General features: G+C 34.1%; 2 protein-coding genes across 3 annotated transcripts; one reads left to right on the forward strand and one right to left on the reverse strand.

Moving 5' to 3' along the window:
- Window positions 1-191: 191 nt before the first annotated feature.
- Window positions 192-11,569, reverse strand: LOC18043973 (structural maintenance of chromosomes protein 5). Of its 2 annotated transcripts, XM_006438894.2 has the most exons (30): window positions 11,179-11,569; window positions 10,418-10,595; window positions 10,183-10,336; window positions 9,468-9,541; window positions 9,174-9,323; window positions 8,978-9,082; window positions 8,752-8,897; window positions 7,983-8,094; window positions 7,639-7,794; window positions 7,063-7,184; window positions 6,779-6,923; window positions 6,631-6,696; window positions 5,584-5,712; window positions 5,399-5,497; window positions 5,071-5,236; window positions 4,842-4,987; window positions 4,621-4,684; window positions 4,393-4,517; window positions 4,137-4,214; window positions 3,268-3,340; window positions 2,744-2,847; window positions 2,494-2,610; window positions 2,336-2,413; window positions 1,754-1,853; window positions 1,601-1,655; window positions 1,130-1,178; window positions 942-1,029; window positions 779-851; window positions 548-651; window positions 192-458 (listed from the first exon to the last, which is right to left on the reverse strand). In XM_006438894.2, the coding sequence occupies exons 1-30, from the start codon at window positions 11,214-11,216 to the stop codon at window positions 397-399; spliced, it is 3,156 nt and encodes a 1,051-aa protein (XP_006438957.1). In that variant the 5' UTR covers window positions 11,217-11,569; the 3' UTR covers window positions 192-396. The 2 variants fall into 2 exon arrangements, with proteins under 2 accessions (XP_006438957.1, XP_024041082.1); XM_024185314.1 differs by lacking the exon at window positions 11,179-11,569 and having other exon boundaries at window positions 10,183-10,325; window positions 10,418-10,578.
- Window positions 11,570-12,982: 1,413 nt separating this feature from the next.
- Window positions 12,983-15,123, forward strand: LOC18043974 (RNA polymerase sigma factor sigD, chloroplastic). The gene is made up of 5 exons (XM_006438895.2): window positions 12,983-13,532; window positions 13,822-14,052; window positions 14,126-14,266; window positions 14,409-14,609; window positions 14,721-15,123. The coding sequence occupies exons 1-5, from the start codon at window positions 13,074-13,076 to the stop codon at window positions 14,997-14,999; spliced, it is 1,311 nt and encodes a 436-aa protein (XP_006438958.1). The 5' UTR covers window positions 12,983-13,073; the 3' UTR covers window positions 15,000-15,123.
- The last annotated feature ends 150 nt before the right edge of the window (window positions 15,124-15,273 follow it).

The following is a 15,273-nucleotide window of genomic DNA, read 5'->3' on the forward strand; positions in this document are numbered from 1 at the left end:
CATCTGATCACATTTGATAACGAATAGGAATCCATTGGTTCGCTCCTATTTAGTTGGATCATCGATTTGATGACTAATGATTTATTCCAGGGGCAAGGTCTAATCCACGAGAGAATTGAAATTTTCCCCGAGTAGCCAAAGATATCGAGTGAAAAATATCGTTCCCTGCATAAAAATGGCAACACTTAAAAGGAAAGAAATACTTCTGAGCATAATTTATAATACTATATTCAGAAATGAATTCATCTGTATAAAGGGCAAAAGATATACAGCCAAGAAAACCCAAGTACAAATCGCTTTACAAAACTGAAGCTATGGGACAAAATATGGATTCGTTGCGAAGAAATATAGAGGCCGTCCTGGGTTGCTTGCTAACATGTCTGATTATAAAAGAGTTCAGCATCGACTTTCCCCCACTAAGCCAGTGACTGTGCCCCAACATTCTCCGCTACTCCACACTAAACCAGCACAAAAGAACATTGCCAATAAGAAAAAAGAAATATATTCACAAAATAAACAGACCATTTCTTGGTTAAGAGCATTCAACCTTTCGAGGGTTGCTCGATCCAGGGCCCGTTCATTATATTTAGAATGCTACAAGCTTCACTATACTCCAAATCTGGTAGAAGCTTTGGTGTTAGTAAGAAACACCTGCAGAAACATTTGACAGAAACAAATACTTTTAATGTCAATATTTACATTTCTCAATAAACACAAGAGAAATGACTTGCTACAGTTATGATGTTATTAAAATAAAATAAAATTGGTGGGTACTTACTGCGGTGTATTTGGTTGGCTGGCAGCTCTCACTAATTGCTGAAACATCTTCCTCTCATTTATGGGGTCCATTCCTGTAGAAAGACGTCAGCAACCATTATGATTTTTCTTATATGCTGTGTGTTTTATGCGGCCAGTAGCACCACAAAAACAATACAACTAACCTTGGTTAATCTCATCAACCACTCGAAATGGGCAGTTCGTAAGATCTTGAAGAGAAACTAGGTAAAGGATAGTTGAAACTGAACGCTCCTTTAAGAAAGCCAAAAACAATGGTAAATTTTCAAGATTTCGTAGAAAAAAACCATTCTGGTTTTAGTTATTAACAAGGAAAATAAATTTGCTATGATACCCCTCCAGATTGATGGTGGGCACTGAGAACTTCAAGTTGTCCTGATTGCCTGATAACAATGTGGAACTGAGTCAGAGTGTAAACCAATGCAGTACAAATCATACAAATTAGGCATCACAAATCAAAATATTCTATCATCAATAATAGATCTAAAATCAGTAAATGGGGCAGAAATCCTCATGTAGCCACATAAGCAGAGGCAAAAACCACTCCATTACGAACCAACTGCACAATGTCAACAGATTAACATGTGCTAGACCCTGGTCCTCTTCAAACCAGATGTGATCAGGCTATTGGAACCAGAAGCAGAATCAGATGGGATTTTATCAGTGAAACAAACTAATACCTGCCAACAATTGCATCACGTATAAAAACAATTGCATCACATATAAAACTGCTCATATAACTACAAGACCATGGCATATTAGATCAAAGGGCCAATATTACTAGCAGGATCTAAGCTATATTCACCTGAATTTAACTTTTATAAGTATTCCAAATTTGTCAAAGTCTGACTCATGCTCATCTGGAAGGGGAAAAGTATTGAATCAGAGGAAGATTTAGTCAACAAACCGAGAGTTTATGAAGAAATTAAAATATATATATATATATATATATATATACCCAATGAAACTTCTCCCGCAACAGCCATCTCTTGAAAGTTACGACTAAAAGTCTCATTTATCTGGGCAACAAGGTTCCTCAATGTTGGAAGCCATTTTTCCTGCACGTTAAAACGTAAATCCAAATCAAGGCATGTATCAACCACAAAAGAACCACACTGATGTAATCTGGTGAATAAAGATACACAAAGAGATTTATTTAATAACTAATTGTGAGGTTTAGGGCAAGAGACAGTTGAAAACTGAATTCATTAGAGGAAAGTAATCTGGAAGCATTTGGATAAAATATTGCTGCAAAGGAACCCAAAATTTGGGTAAGTGAGAAGGAAATGGGAGGTAAGAATGAAGGAGGGAGCTTGTCTGAGCCGTAGACAAGCTCCCTTAGCAGGACATGGAGAATTATACATATTGCTTTAATAAGCCTCACATTGACAGAATCAACGATTAGCAACATCTAAGAATGCAAGCAATCTCATTTCAACTTCCTAATTTCAAGATTTCACAGCAGTAGATAGGAATACAATAGCGGAGAGCAACAAATAGTTTCATGTTGTTAAAGAAGAGAACCAATGAAATTCCAGACCTTTAAGGCATCTATTTCAGCTAAGAACCTCTTCAGTTCCTTCTTATCTGCTTCCTGTTTCGTGGATAAGTCTTCTATCTGCCAATGTGATTGCACTCTGAATGAAGTATCATTCCAAGTTACCAAAAGTAAATATATAAAAGATGGAAGAATAGTACCTGCCGCTGACGGTGTTCATATTCCTGCAGTATGTTCTGGTTTAGGAAGAAAATGGAATTGGCTTGAGAAATATTATCTTGTATAGCAGCCTCCAACTCCTCAATTGTTGTAGGCATCTGTAGGCAATAATAGAGGAAAAATTTCAGTCCATGAACAAAGAAATTACAAAGCTGAAGGAAACCTGAAGGAATATAAAACAAAATTGAAGCCCATTATAGTATCTTGAACATGCAATCCATATAACCAAACCTCAAGAAATTCCTTTTCAAGTTCAGGTGTGATAAAAGCAATTGATTCTGCTTGCCTCTTGGCATCTGAGAGATGTTTTCGACAATGCTCCACCTCTTTTTTACCTAAAGAGCACACAAGAAAAGTTTTTACAAAAATAAATAAATAACTACTGATTCGGCATATTTCTTTTATTCCAAAAAAAGTGCAGAACAAAAATTAAGTCACACAATCAAACTTCAGCAAAGAAATTAGCTATTAAAAGGGATTCACATTATAGTATTAAATATCCTTTGACAAATTATAGTACCTTTTATATCATACAAGCAAAAGAATGTCATAATGTATTGCTTTCTTTGTATGAGATAGGTTTCTTACAAGGTATTCATATTTTTAACAATATGATATAAGTACTTCTATAGAATATTGAACAAAAAGAATGCAGATTATTAAAAACAATGTAAAAATACAAGATGAATTTCGACAAATTTCTAGCAATAGAAAAAACTGAAACTGCAACTGAAATAAAAATAACCACCACTTACAATCTTCATAATGCAATGATGCCTGGAGAGCAAGCTTCTCATGCTGCTTGAGATTGAATTCCAATTCTCTTATCTAATACATTTTGTATTCAGCAAAACAAAAGTCAGTAATCAGAAATTACCAACATATGTAGAGCTCTGTACCATATACCAATTGCCTAGTTATTCCAAATTAATTAACAAATAAAAGAAGATAGCACGCATAAATACTATGAACAGAAAAATGGGCATAGCACTTCAAATTCATTTAAAAACTCATGCATACTTCATTACAAGGGTAAACTTCAATTCATCTTCCAGGTAGACTGACAATCTTGAATTTACTCCCAAAAAATATGAAAACTTCAATTTATCCCCCATTTTCCTTAAAATGATGGCAAATGTGGTGTTGGGGGGGGGGGGGGGGGGGGGGTGTGGAGTTGTGACTTTTTTCCTTTTTCTTTTTTTTAATCTTCTAAATAGTAAATGGGGGTAAATTGATGTTTTCACATTTTGGGGGATAAATTGAAGATTATCATCCTAAATAGCAGATAAATTGAAAGTTTACCCTCACTATAATGTGTAAATAGCTAAAAGAAAAGTCAACTCCGAAAAATTTTGATAAATGTTTCAATTTTCTATTGCATTCCTATCCTACAATATGCCTTCAACTTAGTGTGTAAATAGCACTGACTTTTGTTTAGAAATAGTACGAAAAGAGTAAAAAGAAAAAAGAAAAGGCTCTCTGACAAGAACAAGCAGACATTGGAGAAAAATCAATAGCACAAGAGGCGGTTTTAGATCGTTACTGGAAGAATATTCAAATGATAAGCCATAAATATCATAATCATACTTTGGACAATGAAATAACAATTTAATAAAGAAAGTACCTTGGCATCAAATTCAATGGAGGCCATATGTTTTTCTGCATAGCTCCATTTGCAAGAAACAATCTCGACAAGTAAATTCTGTCCAATTGAAAATAAAAGGAAAACAATAAACATAAGATAATTTTACCAACTATATTATCCCGAAGGTAAATAGCCATGTAGATCTGAGCCAAAATCTCCAAAAGATTTGTAATTAGCACATCATAACTATCTGACCAATTAGAGCAGCCAAACATGGCTCCAAATGCAACTTCACCTTAATTTCAATGGCATATTTGAACTGCTGAATATTAAGATCAGCAGCTTGGTCAACGAGCTTGGCCAGAGCAGTATTTATGTCATCCTCCTTCTCAATTGATTCTAATTTCCTTTTCCTCAGATCTGTAATCACGATGGTAAAAAAGAATTTTCTAAATAAATTCAAAATATGGATAAATTAAAAAACTTCTCTGCGTATCAATAAAAATAAATCCTATGTACTTACTGATGTGATTTTCCATTTCACGCCGCTTTCTCTTCTCTATTTGAACAATATTAATAATTTCCTCCTATAAAGTAGGCGCAAAAACAAATTCCAATAACCATCCCAACTATTTTATATTCAGTAGCACAGAAAAATAAACATTTACAAGTTTACAACAAGCAGATAGTATATTGGTATTAGCATATAAATGAAAAAGAGAAAATTTTACTGTCTCATCATACCCGCTCTTTTTGAAGTTTAGCTGCTTCATCCTCTATAAGTCTTTGCTCAGTCTGCATAGATTTCAAGCTTTCCTCTAGCTCATCAACAGATTCTTCCAGTTTCTTCTTCTTGGATCTCAGTCTTTCAATTTCATTACCATCCACACCTAAGCCAAAAACAAAATGACAGCTTGGAAAAAGCACAAGAGTTCCTGATCTAGACTTCAGCTTAAGGTTTATAGAAACATACTGCACAACAGAAGACGTGACTGATTCACAGGTTCTACACTAGCTGAGACATGTCCCCCATATCTAGAAATAGACCACCTATAGTGGTTTTCTGGCGTCCAAAAATCCAAAATTCCCAACTTTGCAACATTATCAGCCTTCTGATCAGTTTCCTTTGATCCAATATACTGGGGGCAAAATAAAGTAGTTACTAGCTATAAAAGAAAATAAAATGTAAAAACCAAATATTTTCGAAACAGTTAATTATTTAACTTCTTGTGCTTAACGATACGGGCTTCCAGAATGTTTAGGTGAACTGTGTATCTGCAAGGGAAGTTTAAGAAGCATACTGAAGAATCAAGACCAAACTGGCTTATCAAAACCTCCTTCACCGCATGCGGAGCATCAAACACTTGATCAAGTCGGGCAGAGATGCCAAGTGCACGCATCTGCAAAATATGATAAAGAGAGAATACCACAGATTACTCATTTTCATTCAAATGCAATACTAGATAAGGGCTTCAGTTATGGGTACCTCCTCTGAAATTTGAAACGGCTCCTTGCGAGAACTCTCATTGCTCACATAATTCAAGATAGGAACATCAAACGGTTTCAGGTTTTTGGCCAGAAAGTCCCTATCACCAGCATCCTGAGTGATGAAAGACTGCAAATCAAGAAAAATTATGTCACTGCCATAATATATAGTGTCCTCGAAAGAAATGTTGACTTTTTCTTTGGAAAATCAATAAGCATTTGACAGAAAGAGAAACTATAAGATCATCATAAACCAAGAAATAACAACATTAAAAATTAGCAATTTATTTATTTACACAAAAAGGGCCATAACAGCTTCTGCGCGTGCACAAATACGCACAAAGAAGCACGCACACACTAAGTATAACCCCAACATCAATATTTCAAGGGCTGCATTGCTAACCAGTACTTACGCTCGGTATAATTGCACCTAATTTACCTATGTCATGCAAGAGTGTGTTCGTGTTTTTGGACCATTACACCTTTTCCACATCTTGAATCCTGTGAATTATCCTTTGAAGAACTTCAGCACAAATCATAGAGTTCAAAATCTCACACAAGGTCTCCATAGCATTCTTTTCTTTCCCTTTTTCTTTTCCTGAAATGTCCTAATCACCCAAATTCTGGTAACAATAAACCATTCGATGGCTCTCTACTAATAGAAATACAAACAACTTGCCCATGAGGAGAAGCATTAAGGAAAAACAAAAGAACATAATGTTCATGCCTCCATTCTTGAGTGAAAATATCAATTGACAAAGACTTTCTATCAAGTCGGATTGATGAATCTTTAGAAATTTGACATTTTTATGCATCTATTAGCATTTTATAAGAAAAAAAATATTCATCCTTTGAATTCCTACTCCAACCTTTTTCAAGCAGCTAGCATATGATTTCTCACTTTTGCTACAAACGTTGCAGTGGGGCTCAAAAGAAAATAAGCATATGGTAAACCAATAAAAAAAGCAAGAAAGACAAGGACACTTATTCTTAATTATCAGCAGAATATAATTAAAAAAAAAATTTGAACAACAACAATTCAGCATACCTTCCAGATGTAATGCCCTACATGATCTTCCAAGTAGTTAGCATGGGCTCGATTTGAGACATTAACCTGAATTTGTACTAGCAAGAAGCATGAGAATAAGCAGATATAATGTCATTAATTTAAAAAATCTAAATTTTAACATACGTACCTCGAGCAGCACAGGACCATACGCCTCCTTATTTAACTCATGACGATGTTGTTGTAGCCAACAATAGGCCTCAAATATGTTTTCAGCTCCAGAATTTTGTAATGCATGCAAAAGTTTGTTATTTTTATCCTCCATATCCTTTAACCTAAAAAGGGTATATGAAAGAGATAGGATTAGGAAACTTGAACTTTCCTAAGGCACATGGACAGCAATTTCACGTCACTCTGAACCTTGAACTTTCCTAAGGCACATGGACAGCAATTTCACGTCACTCTGAACCTTACCTGTCCGAGCACTGCCTCAGGGTTAATTTATTTTGATTTAATATTTTTTCCTTTTCTGATTTCTGAAGCCTCTTTTGATTTGCTTGAACTCCGAGCTCCAATATTTGTGAACCTAACTTTTCCTGGTCAAAAGAATATATTTTAATAACAGGAGTAAAGATAGGACAGATCCAACCAAAATTTAGCAACAAAAGATACCAAATAATGCTTTTCATAGTGCTGAAATATCATCGGGGTTCATTCTTTTGAGTCTAACTTGATCATCATTTTATAATATGTACTCTTGAGTCAATGAATTATTGAGTGAATAGTTACCCTAACAAATAAGAGTTGGATATATCATTAATGAGAAAATCCCCCGAAAAATCAATGTTAGTAGGATTTACAATACAATATCTGACAATCAACAAAAACAGAAAACGTACTAAAAAAATAGTTTGTCATGTCAACTGTTTGAGTTAATTATAAGCTATACTTTTAACTGCTTTGAGCCAGTACCAAGATGTCAACTTACACCACATCCAATCGGGCACTGCCAGAAGAGAGTAACAAATCAAAGTTAGAAACAACACATACAATTTTGTCATGGGGAGGTTCATATGCAGGCACATTTTGAAGATCTAGCTCTGCAGCAGCAAGTTCTTCTCTAGCTTTCAAGATTCTTTGTTGACGGGACTGCTCTTGTCTCCTTAACTCTTGCATTTCCTTGTATTTACCTTGTACTTGCACTCCCTATGAGAATGTATGAACATGGAAAACATCAGATTCAGAAAAAGGATGTCTTGTACAGTAGTTCATATAGAAATTCAGCTTCTGGCATTAGCATAAAACAGCCTCCAACGTCCCTAACATGAAGGAAAAAATCAAATGTTCAAGCAGGATGCTATTTTTTCTTGCAATTTAAGATGCATTAAAAGTACCACTTGGTCTACTTTCTCTACAAAATCCATATGTTTCTTGCTATTCTCGTTGATGAGACTGCTAAGTTTTTTGCAGTCACCATCCAGTATTGCTTTCTCCTGCTTTTTCCCCCTGCAGTCAATCAATTTGTTAAAAAGAATATCATCATCTTAAATAAGTTTCAACAAAAGCATCACAATCATATGAGTAGCAAAGAAAAGATTAAAATGGCATTTCAGTTTGCAAATGGAAAGGTGCTTGGTACTACCGCTTATCACGACCAACATATAGCCTAAAATTTCATTAGTCCACATATGCAATGTTGAATTTCAAGGGGAAAAACACCCAAATATACTGAAAAGCAATTGATATTTTTTAAAATAGTTGCATATCATTCTGGACATCTTAATATTCACAATGGTACATAAAATAGGCCAATGGTTGACCATCTTTCGCCTGGCACAGAGACAAGGTAACAAAGTCGCCTAGAATGCAGATTGACATGGTTCTTGGAACAGCAAAGAGACATTGTATGCAGACGAACTCAAAAGGTGGAATGCTGAAATAAGCTTACACATTGTCACTAATACTAGCTACGAAATCCAATAGTTTTAGGTTAAAACTTTAAAACAGATCTAGAAGGGAGGGAAACAAACTTGACGTGCAACATCGCTATTAAACAAGAATAATGTCAGCTGCATTTCTCAAGCAGTCAAAATTTTTGAGAAAAGAGAATATATAAATATATATTTTAAGCATTACTATTATCAGCTAAACTAGTCAACATACTCAATAGGCTTGCTAAATTCATGTAATGTATTTGCAGCTTCATCCAGCTTCTTCTTGGCATCTTTCTCCTGCTCTTTTGCTGCTATATATTCAGCCTTCTTCATATCATACTTCAGCCATGGTAATTTCTTTTTCATGGACTCAACCTAAATATGACAGCATAATCAACCAGAATACTATTAAGCACAAAAATAGTGATGACGAAAACCTAAAGCATTTCAAAAACCTTCTCCAGCAGTTCTGCTCTCTGACGAACACGCTCAACATCTTTTTCTTGTTCAACATTAAGGGCCTTGAGTTGATTCAAAGTGTCCCCATTTCTTTTAACAGTCTAAAACAAATCAAAGAAAAGTCCTTAAGCAAAAGTATAAAGCTGCACAAAATCATCCAATTGTTTCAGAACAGTAAATTAAGAACATTACACATTCAATTGTCTTCAGTTTACTGCTTTTTTCAACAAGAGCACAGTGTTGGACTGGAAGTTGAGGATCACCAACAGCCTTTTCAGTTTCTTCCAGAAGTTTCACTGGAGATAACTTTGCAAACTCACAGACCCTGTCTTGTGGTAAGAACTAAATACCCAAGCCCACAATGAGTACACACACAACCCATCGCAAAATAAAATAAAATAAATGAATAAATATAACATACATAAACAAGATGAAGTGCACAAATAACAAGCATGCCGTGTCCCAATTGTAAGTCTTAAAACTTACTTGAGTCAAATTGTTGACCTGGATGTTGAATCTCTTAGTGATTTCCAATACTTCTCCTTTAGGCACTACTTTCCCTTAAACCAGTAAATAATAAATAAATCAAACTGGCAATTGCTGAAATGCTCCATTAGTTGGTTAAATAACTAGAAAAAGTTCTAAATTTCCCAGTACCATGGACAAGAAATAGGCTTATGAGAGATTGGAAAAAGCTTACACCACTCTTGCATTGAGCATATAATTTTGACAATAATGTAGATACAAGAGATCGTGCCAGATGAATGCAAAGTGTTTTTCCAATAATAATAATAAAAGCACGTTAGACAATCATGGAAATAGGTAGAAAGATTCCCAGATCATACATAATAAATGAAGAAATAAACACATAAAAGAAAAACCATTTGAGTCATCAGCTGCTGCAATATATTAATGACAATATCCAATAGCACAGAAAGATTTGACTTTGCATGCAAGAACCTTCATTTTTATGAAAAACGTAAGGTCAATTCACAAATGCAATTCACTTTATAAGCCAAAACAGTTTGTCCTTTTGCAGCTAGAAACATCTTATCATTTTGAGGGTAGACAATTGTAACTATTGATGTGACCCACAAATCCCATCTAATTTAACCTTGATGAATATAACAGCCAGTGAGTAATCATTAGGGATAATGCATTTGGCAAAATGCAATGCCATGTCAGAACATAGAAATCTAACCATTGAAAAACCACTCTGACTTATTTCGTGTATCGATTTTACGCATGATAGTAAGATGCTCCTCCTTAGTGTCTCCTCTCAAGGAGATTTTAATGTACCCAGACTCCTCTCCGCGCTTCACATATGCTCCAATACTTGTGGCCCTGCCAAGAAGCTTCAAAATAGGTCCCAACTTTATGTAATCCATGAAGACATAAATTATCGCAATCAAACAAATTGCAGGACATCAACCCACCTGTGTATCACCACCAAGAGCAAGGGCAATGGCACATACAAGAGAGCTCTTACCAGAACCATTTGGTCCAATTACTAGGTTTAGGCGTGATCCTGGCTTACAAATCAAGTGATCAAAGGTCATAAAGTTATGGAGCTCAATCTCAATAATATTTCCCGGCATGTAATCATCCTCTCCTCTGAAAGAAGTCATTTAAACACCAATAACCCTCAGCATTGCTTAACAAACGTGAAGCGAAATTATAAGAAACAGAAAATTGAACCATATGTAACACTTCAGTTTAGCTTCCAATACTCTTTAGCAAAACGAGCTCAATAGCGGTACTAAGCTCATTACGTTTATCTCCAATTTCAACCAAATTTGTTACTTTCTTCCATGTTTTCTTCACACAGCCGTGAAAAACATGACGCCTATTTTATTATTTAAAGAAAAAAAATTGAACCCAAAACCCTAACGCTAGCTCCTAATAAAAGTAAAAACAAGAATAACTGAATAAGTGATATAAGAAAGCCAAACAGAAAAGATGAGACGCTTATCTCTTCCAAATTCGTTTTCTTCTCCCTCATTATCTCACACAGAGCACACGCAAACACGGAAACATGAAAAACAAAACAAAAAAACGAAACCCTATTTTACCAGACACTAGTGAAATTATAAACACTAAAGCAAGCAAACAAGCAGCAAAAGATGAAATTTTGACCGTAATCAAGCAATTACAAAATGAACGAAAGAGCGATTGCGAGTGGAAGATGTGTACGGACCTGGATAGTTTTAGTCGTTTTACCCGAGGCAGGTCCATCGAGTTCGAAGAGAACAACTAATGATTTATTTTATTTTAAACAATTAAGAACAAAAAATGATTTTGTAAACTGATTATTGAAGCTCGATTGCGGATAAAAAATTTGCGAGTTTGCAATGGGCTGAGATCGTGATAAATGAGAATCGAAGCTAGGTTTCCCCGGGGAGTTTGTGAGCGTGTGTGCCCGAAGTCGGGGAAAAGGGCGCGAAAATAGATTTAGAAAGTGGGAAATTAAGAGGGCATTTATTAGTTTCTGCCATGTTTAGAAAAGCTATGATTATTACATACTAAAAAATTTAATAAATATGTGATGTGATTGAACGGAAAATAATAATATAACTTAGCAGTCACCACGAGTCAATATCCTTCGTACCCGGTTTTTTTTTTTTTTTTTGAAGCCACTTCTAGAGAGAAGTGCATGTGGATGTAATATCCTTCGTATTACAATGACCTAGTTTTTTTTTTTTTAATACAATTTGAATTGAAATTTTTTTTTGTGTGTGTATTTTTTTTTATTTTAAGGAAGATATTTTCATTTTGTTAAAGTGTCGATACTATTAATAAATATAAAATATAAATTTTAATATATTAACACAAAAAATATTTATTTTTATTGTATTAAAATTTATATTTTTTTATATTTTAATGACATTCTCACTTTAATAACATGAGAATATCTTTGACAATAATTATAATGATTTCTTCCTCTTCAAATTTAATAAATCACTAAGGGGCCCTTCTAAAATTACTTTTAGAATATTCAAAAGTGATTTTAAAAAGATAAAAATTAATTTTGATATTTAATAATTTTTTTAAAAAAATCATTTTGAATAAAATCTCCCGATCCTACATGCTACAACAAATGTTAAAAAGCAAGCAAAGTATACTTTTCAAAATCTAATTTTGATAATAAATTTTTATACGTATTACAATTCCATAGATATCCTCATATGTATTATAAAAATATAAAATTATCCTTATTAATTAGAAAATAAAATCATTATCATTAACTTTTAAGGAGATTATTATTATTATTACCTATTATATTAAGAAACAAAATTAAATTAATAATATTAAATATTTATTGTATACACACAATAAAAATATATTTTATATACGTATCTATAAATATGTAAAAAAGTTTTATTCAATATTATGTTTAAATCATTTACATTTTTATAGCAGTTTAATATTAAGATTTACCAAACACATATTAATGCTTTTAAAATTATGACACTTTTAAAAATAATTTTTACCAAATATTTAATTGATTCTTATAACAATTGATTATTTTTATAGTATAGTTAATAACAATTATTTTAAAAATTATAATATTACTAAATTGGCCCTATATCGAGGCATATGTAATATATACATAATCATATATTTATATGTGATTCAAAGTAATAAAAAAAATCATACATATTACTATAGAAATGATCTAATCAAAGATCTCTAATTATTTAAGTTAGAGACAAATTAAAAAATAAATGAACACGGACTATAATATATTGTATGTTATTTTATAGAGTATTATAATTTAAATTTTTAATTTTTAATTTATCTCTAAATTTAATAAAGTCAGGAATGCTCACTGAAAAGCCACTCTATAATATTACTATATGATATTTCAACTAAAACATTTCCTTCGGAATTAAGTATTTATGTATCTTATTTTCAGTTTTTGATGACCTATCCAGCAACAAAAATACAAAATATCTTCTCCTTCTTCAAGAAAAATATCTCCAATGCATTTTGACCACAGCTTCATTAAGCCTTTGCCATCCTCTTATCCGCTCCAGCAAATTAAAATGCACACAGAGGCAGAGGCAGAGCAATCTTCTTTAATCTTAATGCATGGCCGTAACTAGCATATGGTCTTCATCTCCAACTCACTCAACACTCCCTTCTCTCAAAACCCTTCACCCTCTCCCCCCTCCATCACTCTCCTCTTCTCCATCTTCTTGCTCTAACAAATACAATATAAATATTAACTTAGTCACCAATGAAGCACTTGCACTACACCCTGTCATTGAATCAGCAACTAATGCCGCGGCATTGGCAAGCGCGGCAGTGCGTACTGCCAAAGATGCTGTGTCATTTGCTAATGGGGCTGAAGAGGTTTGCTTTGATGATGGAGAATGTGAGAGTGTGTTGAAAATGATGAGGAGGAGAAGCAGGAGAAAGAAAAGGACGAAAGAGAGTGATTTTTTGGATAAAGAAAATGGGGAACTTGATTATAATTTGGTGAAGTGTAAGACGTCTAATTTGTATTTGACCCCTAGTGAGGAGGCTGAAATTTGTTACTCTCTCAAGGTATCTTTCATCTTTCTCACAATTGATGTAGTTTAATTTTCAACTTCACATTCATCTATAATTCATTGGGTTATAGTTTAGTTGCCAAATTTGGTTATAAATCTTTTTTTTTTTAATTTTTATTGTTAGGAAGCTTGAACTTTTATTCAATGGGTTTAATCAACAGGGAAAGAGATAATGTGAATATTGAATGAATGTTATTTTTAAATGAGGATTGAATTGATGCTTCATTTTGATGGAAATTCTGCTGAATTTGATGTCTAATTTCAAAGTCTTTGCAATCGGACAGGAGGGAGCAAAGCTGGAAGAAGCTAGAAAAACAGTTGCACAAGCTGAAGAACATGAATCAATCTCAAAGCAGTTGGCTAAGGCCACAGGGATGAAACAAAGCAAAGTGGATAAGATTCTGTGTAAAGAAAGAGAATCGCAAGAGAGGATCATTCGAAGCTATCGCAGCCTTGTTGTCTCTATAGCCACTGGTTATCAAGGCAAAGGATTAAGCCTCAAAGATCTCATTCAGGTTACAACGCATTTTTCACTTTAGTGTTCTTTCCAATACTTAGCTAAAATAATTTATCTTTTGGCATTGGCAGGAAGGGAGCATAGGGCTTCTTCGAGGGGCAAAAAGATTCAATCCAGAGAGAGGATATAAGTTGTCAACTTATGTTTACTGGTGGATTAAACAAGCTATTATTAGAACCATAGCAAACAAATCTAGAACTATTAGATTACCGGTGAGACCCTGTGCCTTCATAAAACATTTTGTTCTTAATTTGTTCGCATTGAGAAGATTTAATTAATTATCTAGTAGCCTTGTTAGAGTAATGGGAGGTAAGCTGGTAATTAGTGAATGCATGGTTAGCTTGTTGTGTGTAGGGGAGCATGTCTGGGATGGTGGCCAAAATTGCTGAAGCTAACAATGTCTTGAGCAGAAGGTTAAGGCGAATGCCTACTGACAATGAGATTGCTGAAATGCTGAACATCCATGTTTCAACTGTGAGGCTTGCTATTGAGAGAACCAGACACCCAATTTCACTGGATGGAGCTATAACTGATACAGGTTGCATGACACTGCAGGTGCCTCTCTTGAATCTTATATCTGAGTAATGAAATGTAAATGCTCTGTTAGTTCATGATATATAACTTTGTCACTTGGTCATCATTGAGTAACTTATCAACCCATCGCAGGATATCATACCAGGTCCAGATGAAACAATGCCAGAAAAGATGGTGCAGAAGCAGCTAATGAAGCAAGAGTTGAAGGAGCTTCTCCAGACACTAAGTGAAAGAGAAGCAGATATATTAAGATTACACTTCGGCCTAGATGGACAGACCCCAGTGTCCTGCAAGGAGATAGGAAGACTTTTAACTCTTTCAAGGGAAAGAGTTAGACAGATTAGAGGCATTGCATTAACAAAATTACAACAGACAAATATTCGAAACAATCTGAAAGTGTACATGGTATAGATCCTCTTTCATTCATGAACACATTGAAGTTAGGAATAACAGATTGTACAGCTAGTTTGTACCAAGAGATGAGAATGTTTCCCTTTGAAAATTATATACATAGTATTCTCTTGGTTACTATTTACCAACACTGGGGCTAAATGGGGCCTCAAGGCTGTCAATGAAAATTATATATCTTAGCTACTAGCCATGCATGAGTTTCAACACCATTGATAGCTTAGCTTTGGTCATCAGATATTTTCCCATTCCAGCTTCTATAGATTCATTTCTTTTT

This window comes from Citrus clementina, unplaced genomic scaffold (assembly GCF_000493195.1).
Source record: "Citrus clementina cultivar Clemenules unplaced genomic scaffold, Citrus_clementina_v1.0 scaffold_4, whole genome shotgun sequence".
NCBI classification, from domain to species: Eukaryota; Viridiplantae; Streptophyta; class Magnoliopsida; order Sapindales; family Rutaceae; genus Citrus; species Citrus x clementina.

Excerpts from the sequence above, each read along its gene's own strand:
- LOC18043974 (XM_006438895.2), top strand. The coding sequence starts at position 13,074 with ATGGCCGTAACTAGCATATGGTCTTCATCTCCAACTCACTCAACACTC. Across the intron at positions 13,533-13,821 it reads AAATTTGTTACTCTCTCAAG|GAGGGAGCAAAGCTGGAAGA; the intron begins GTATCTTTCATC and ends GCAATCGGACAG. Across the intron at positions 14,053-14,125 it reads GCCTCAAAGATCTCATTCAG|GAAGGGAGCATAGGGCTTCT; the intron begins GTTACAACGCAT and ends TGGCATTGGCAG.
- LOC18043973 (XM_006438894.2), bottom strand. The coding sequence starts at position 11,216 with ATGGACCTGCCTCGGGTAAAACGACTAAAACTATCCAG. Across the intron at positions 4,685-4,841 it reads CTAAACTTCAAAAAGAGCGG|GAGGAAATTATTAATATTGT; the intron begins GTATGATGAGAC and ends CCTACTTTATAG. Across the intron at positions 652-778 it reads AGCCAACCAAATACACCGCA|GTGTTTCTTACTAACACCAA; the intron begins GTAAGTACCCAC and ends ATGTTTCTGCAG.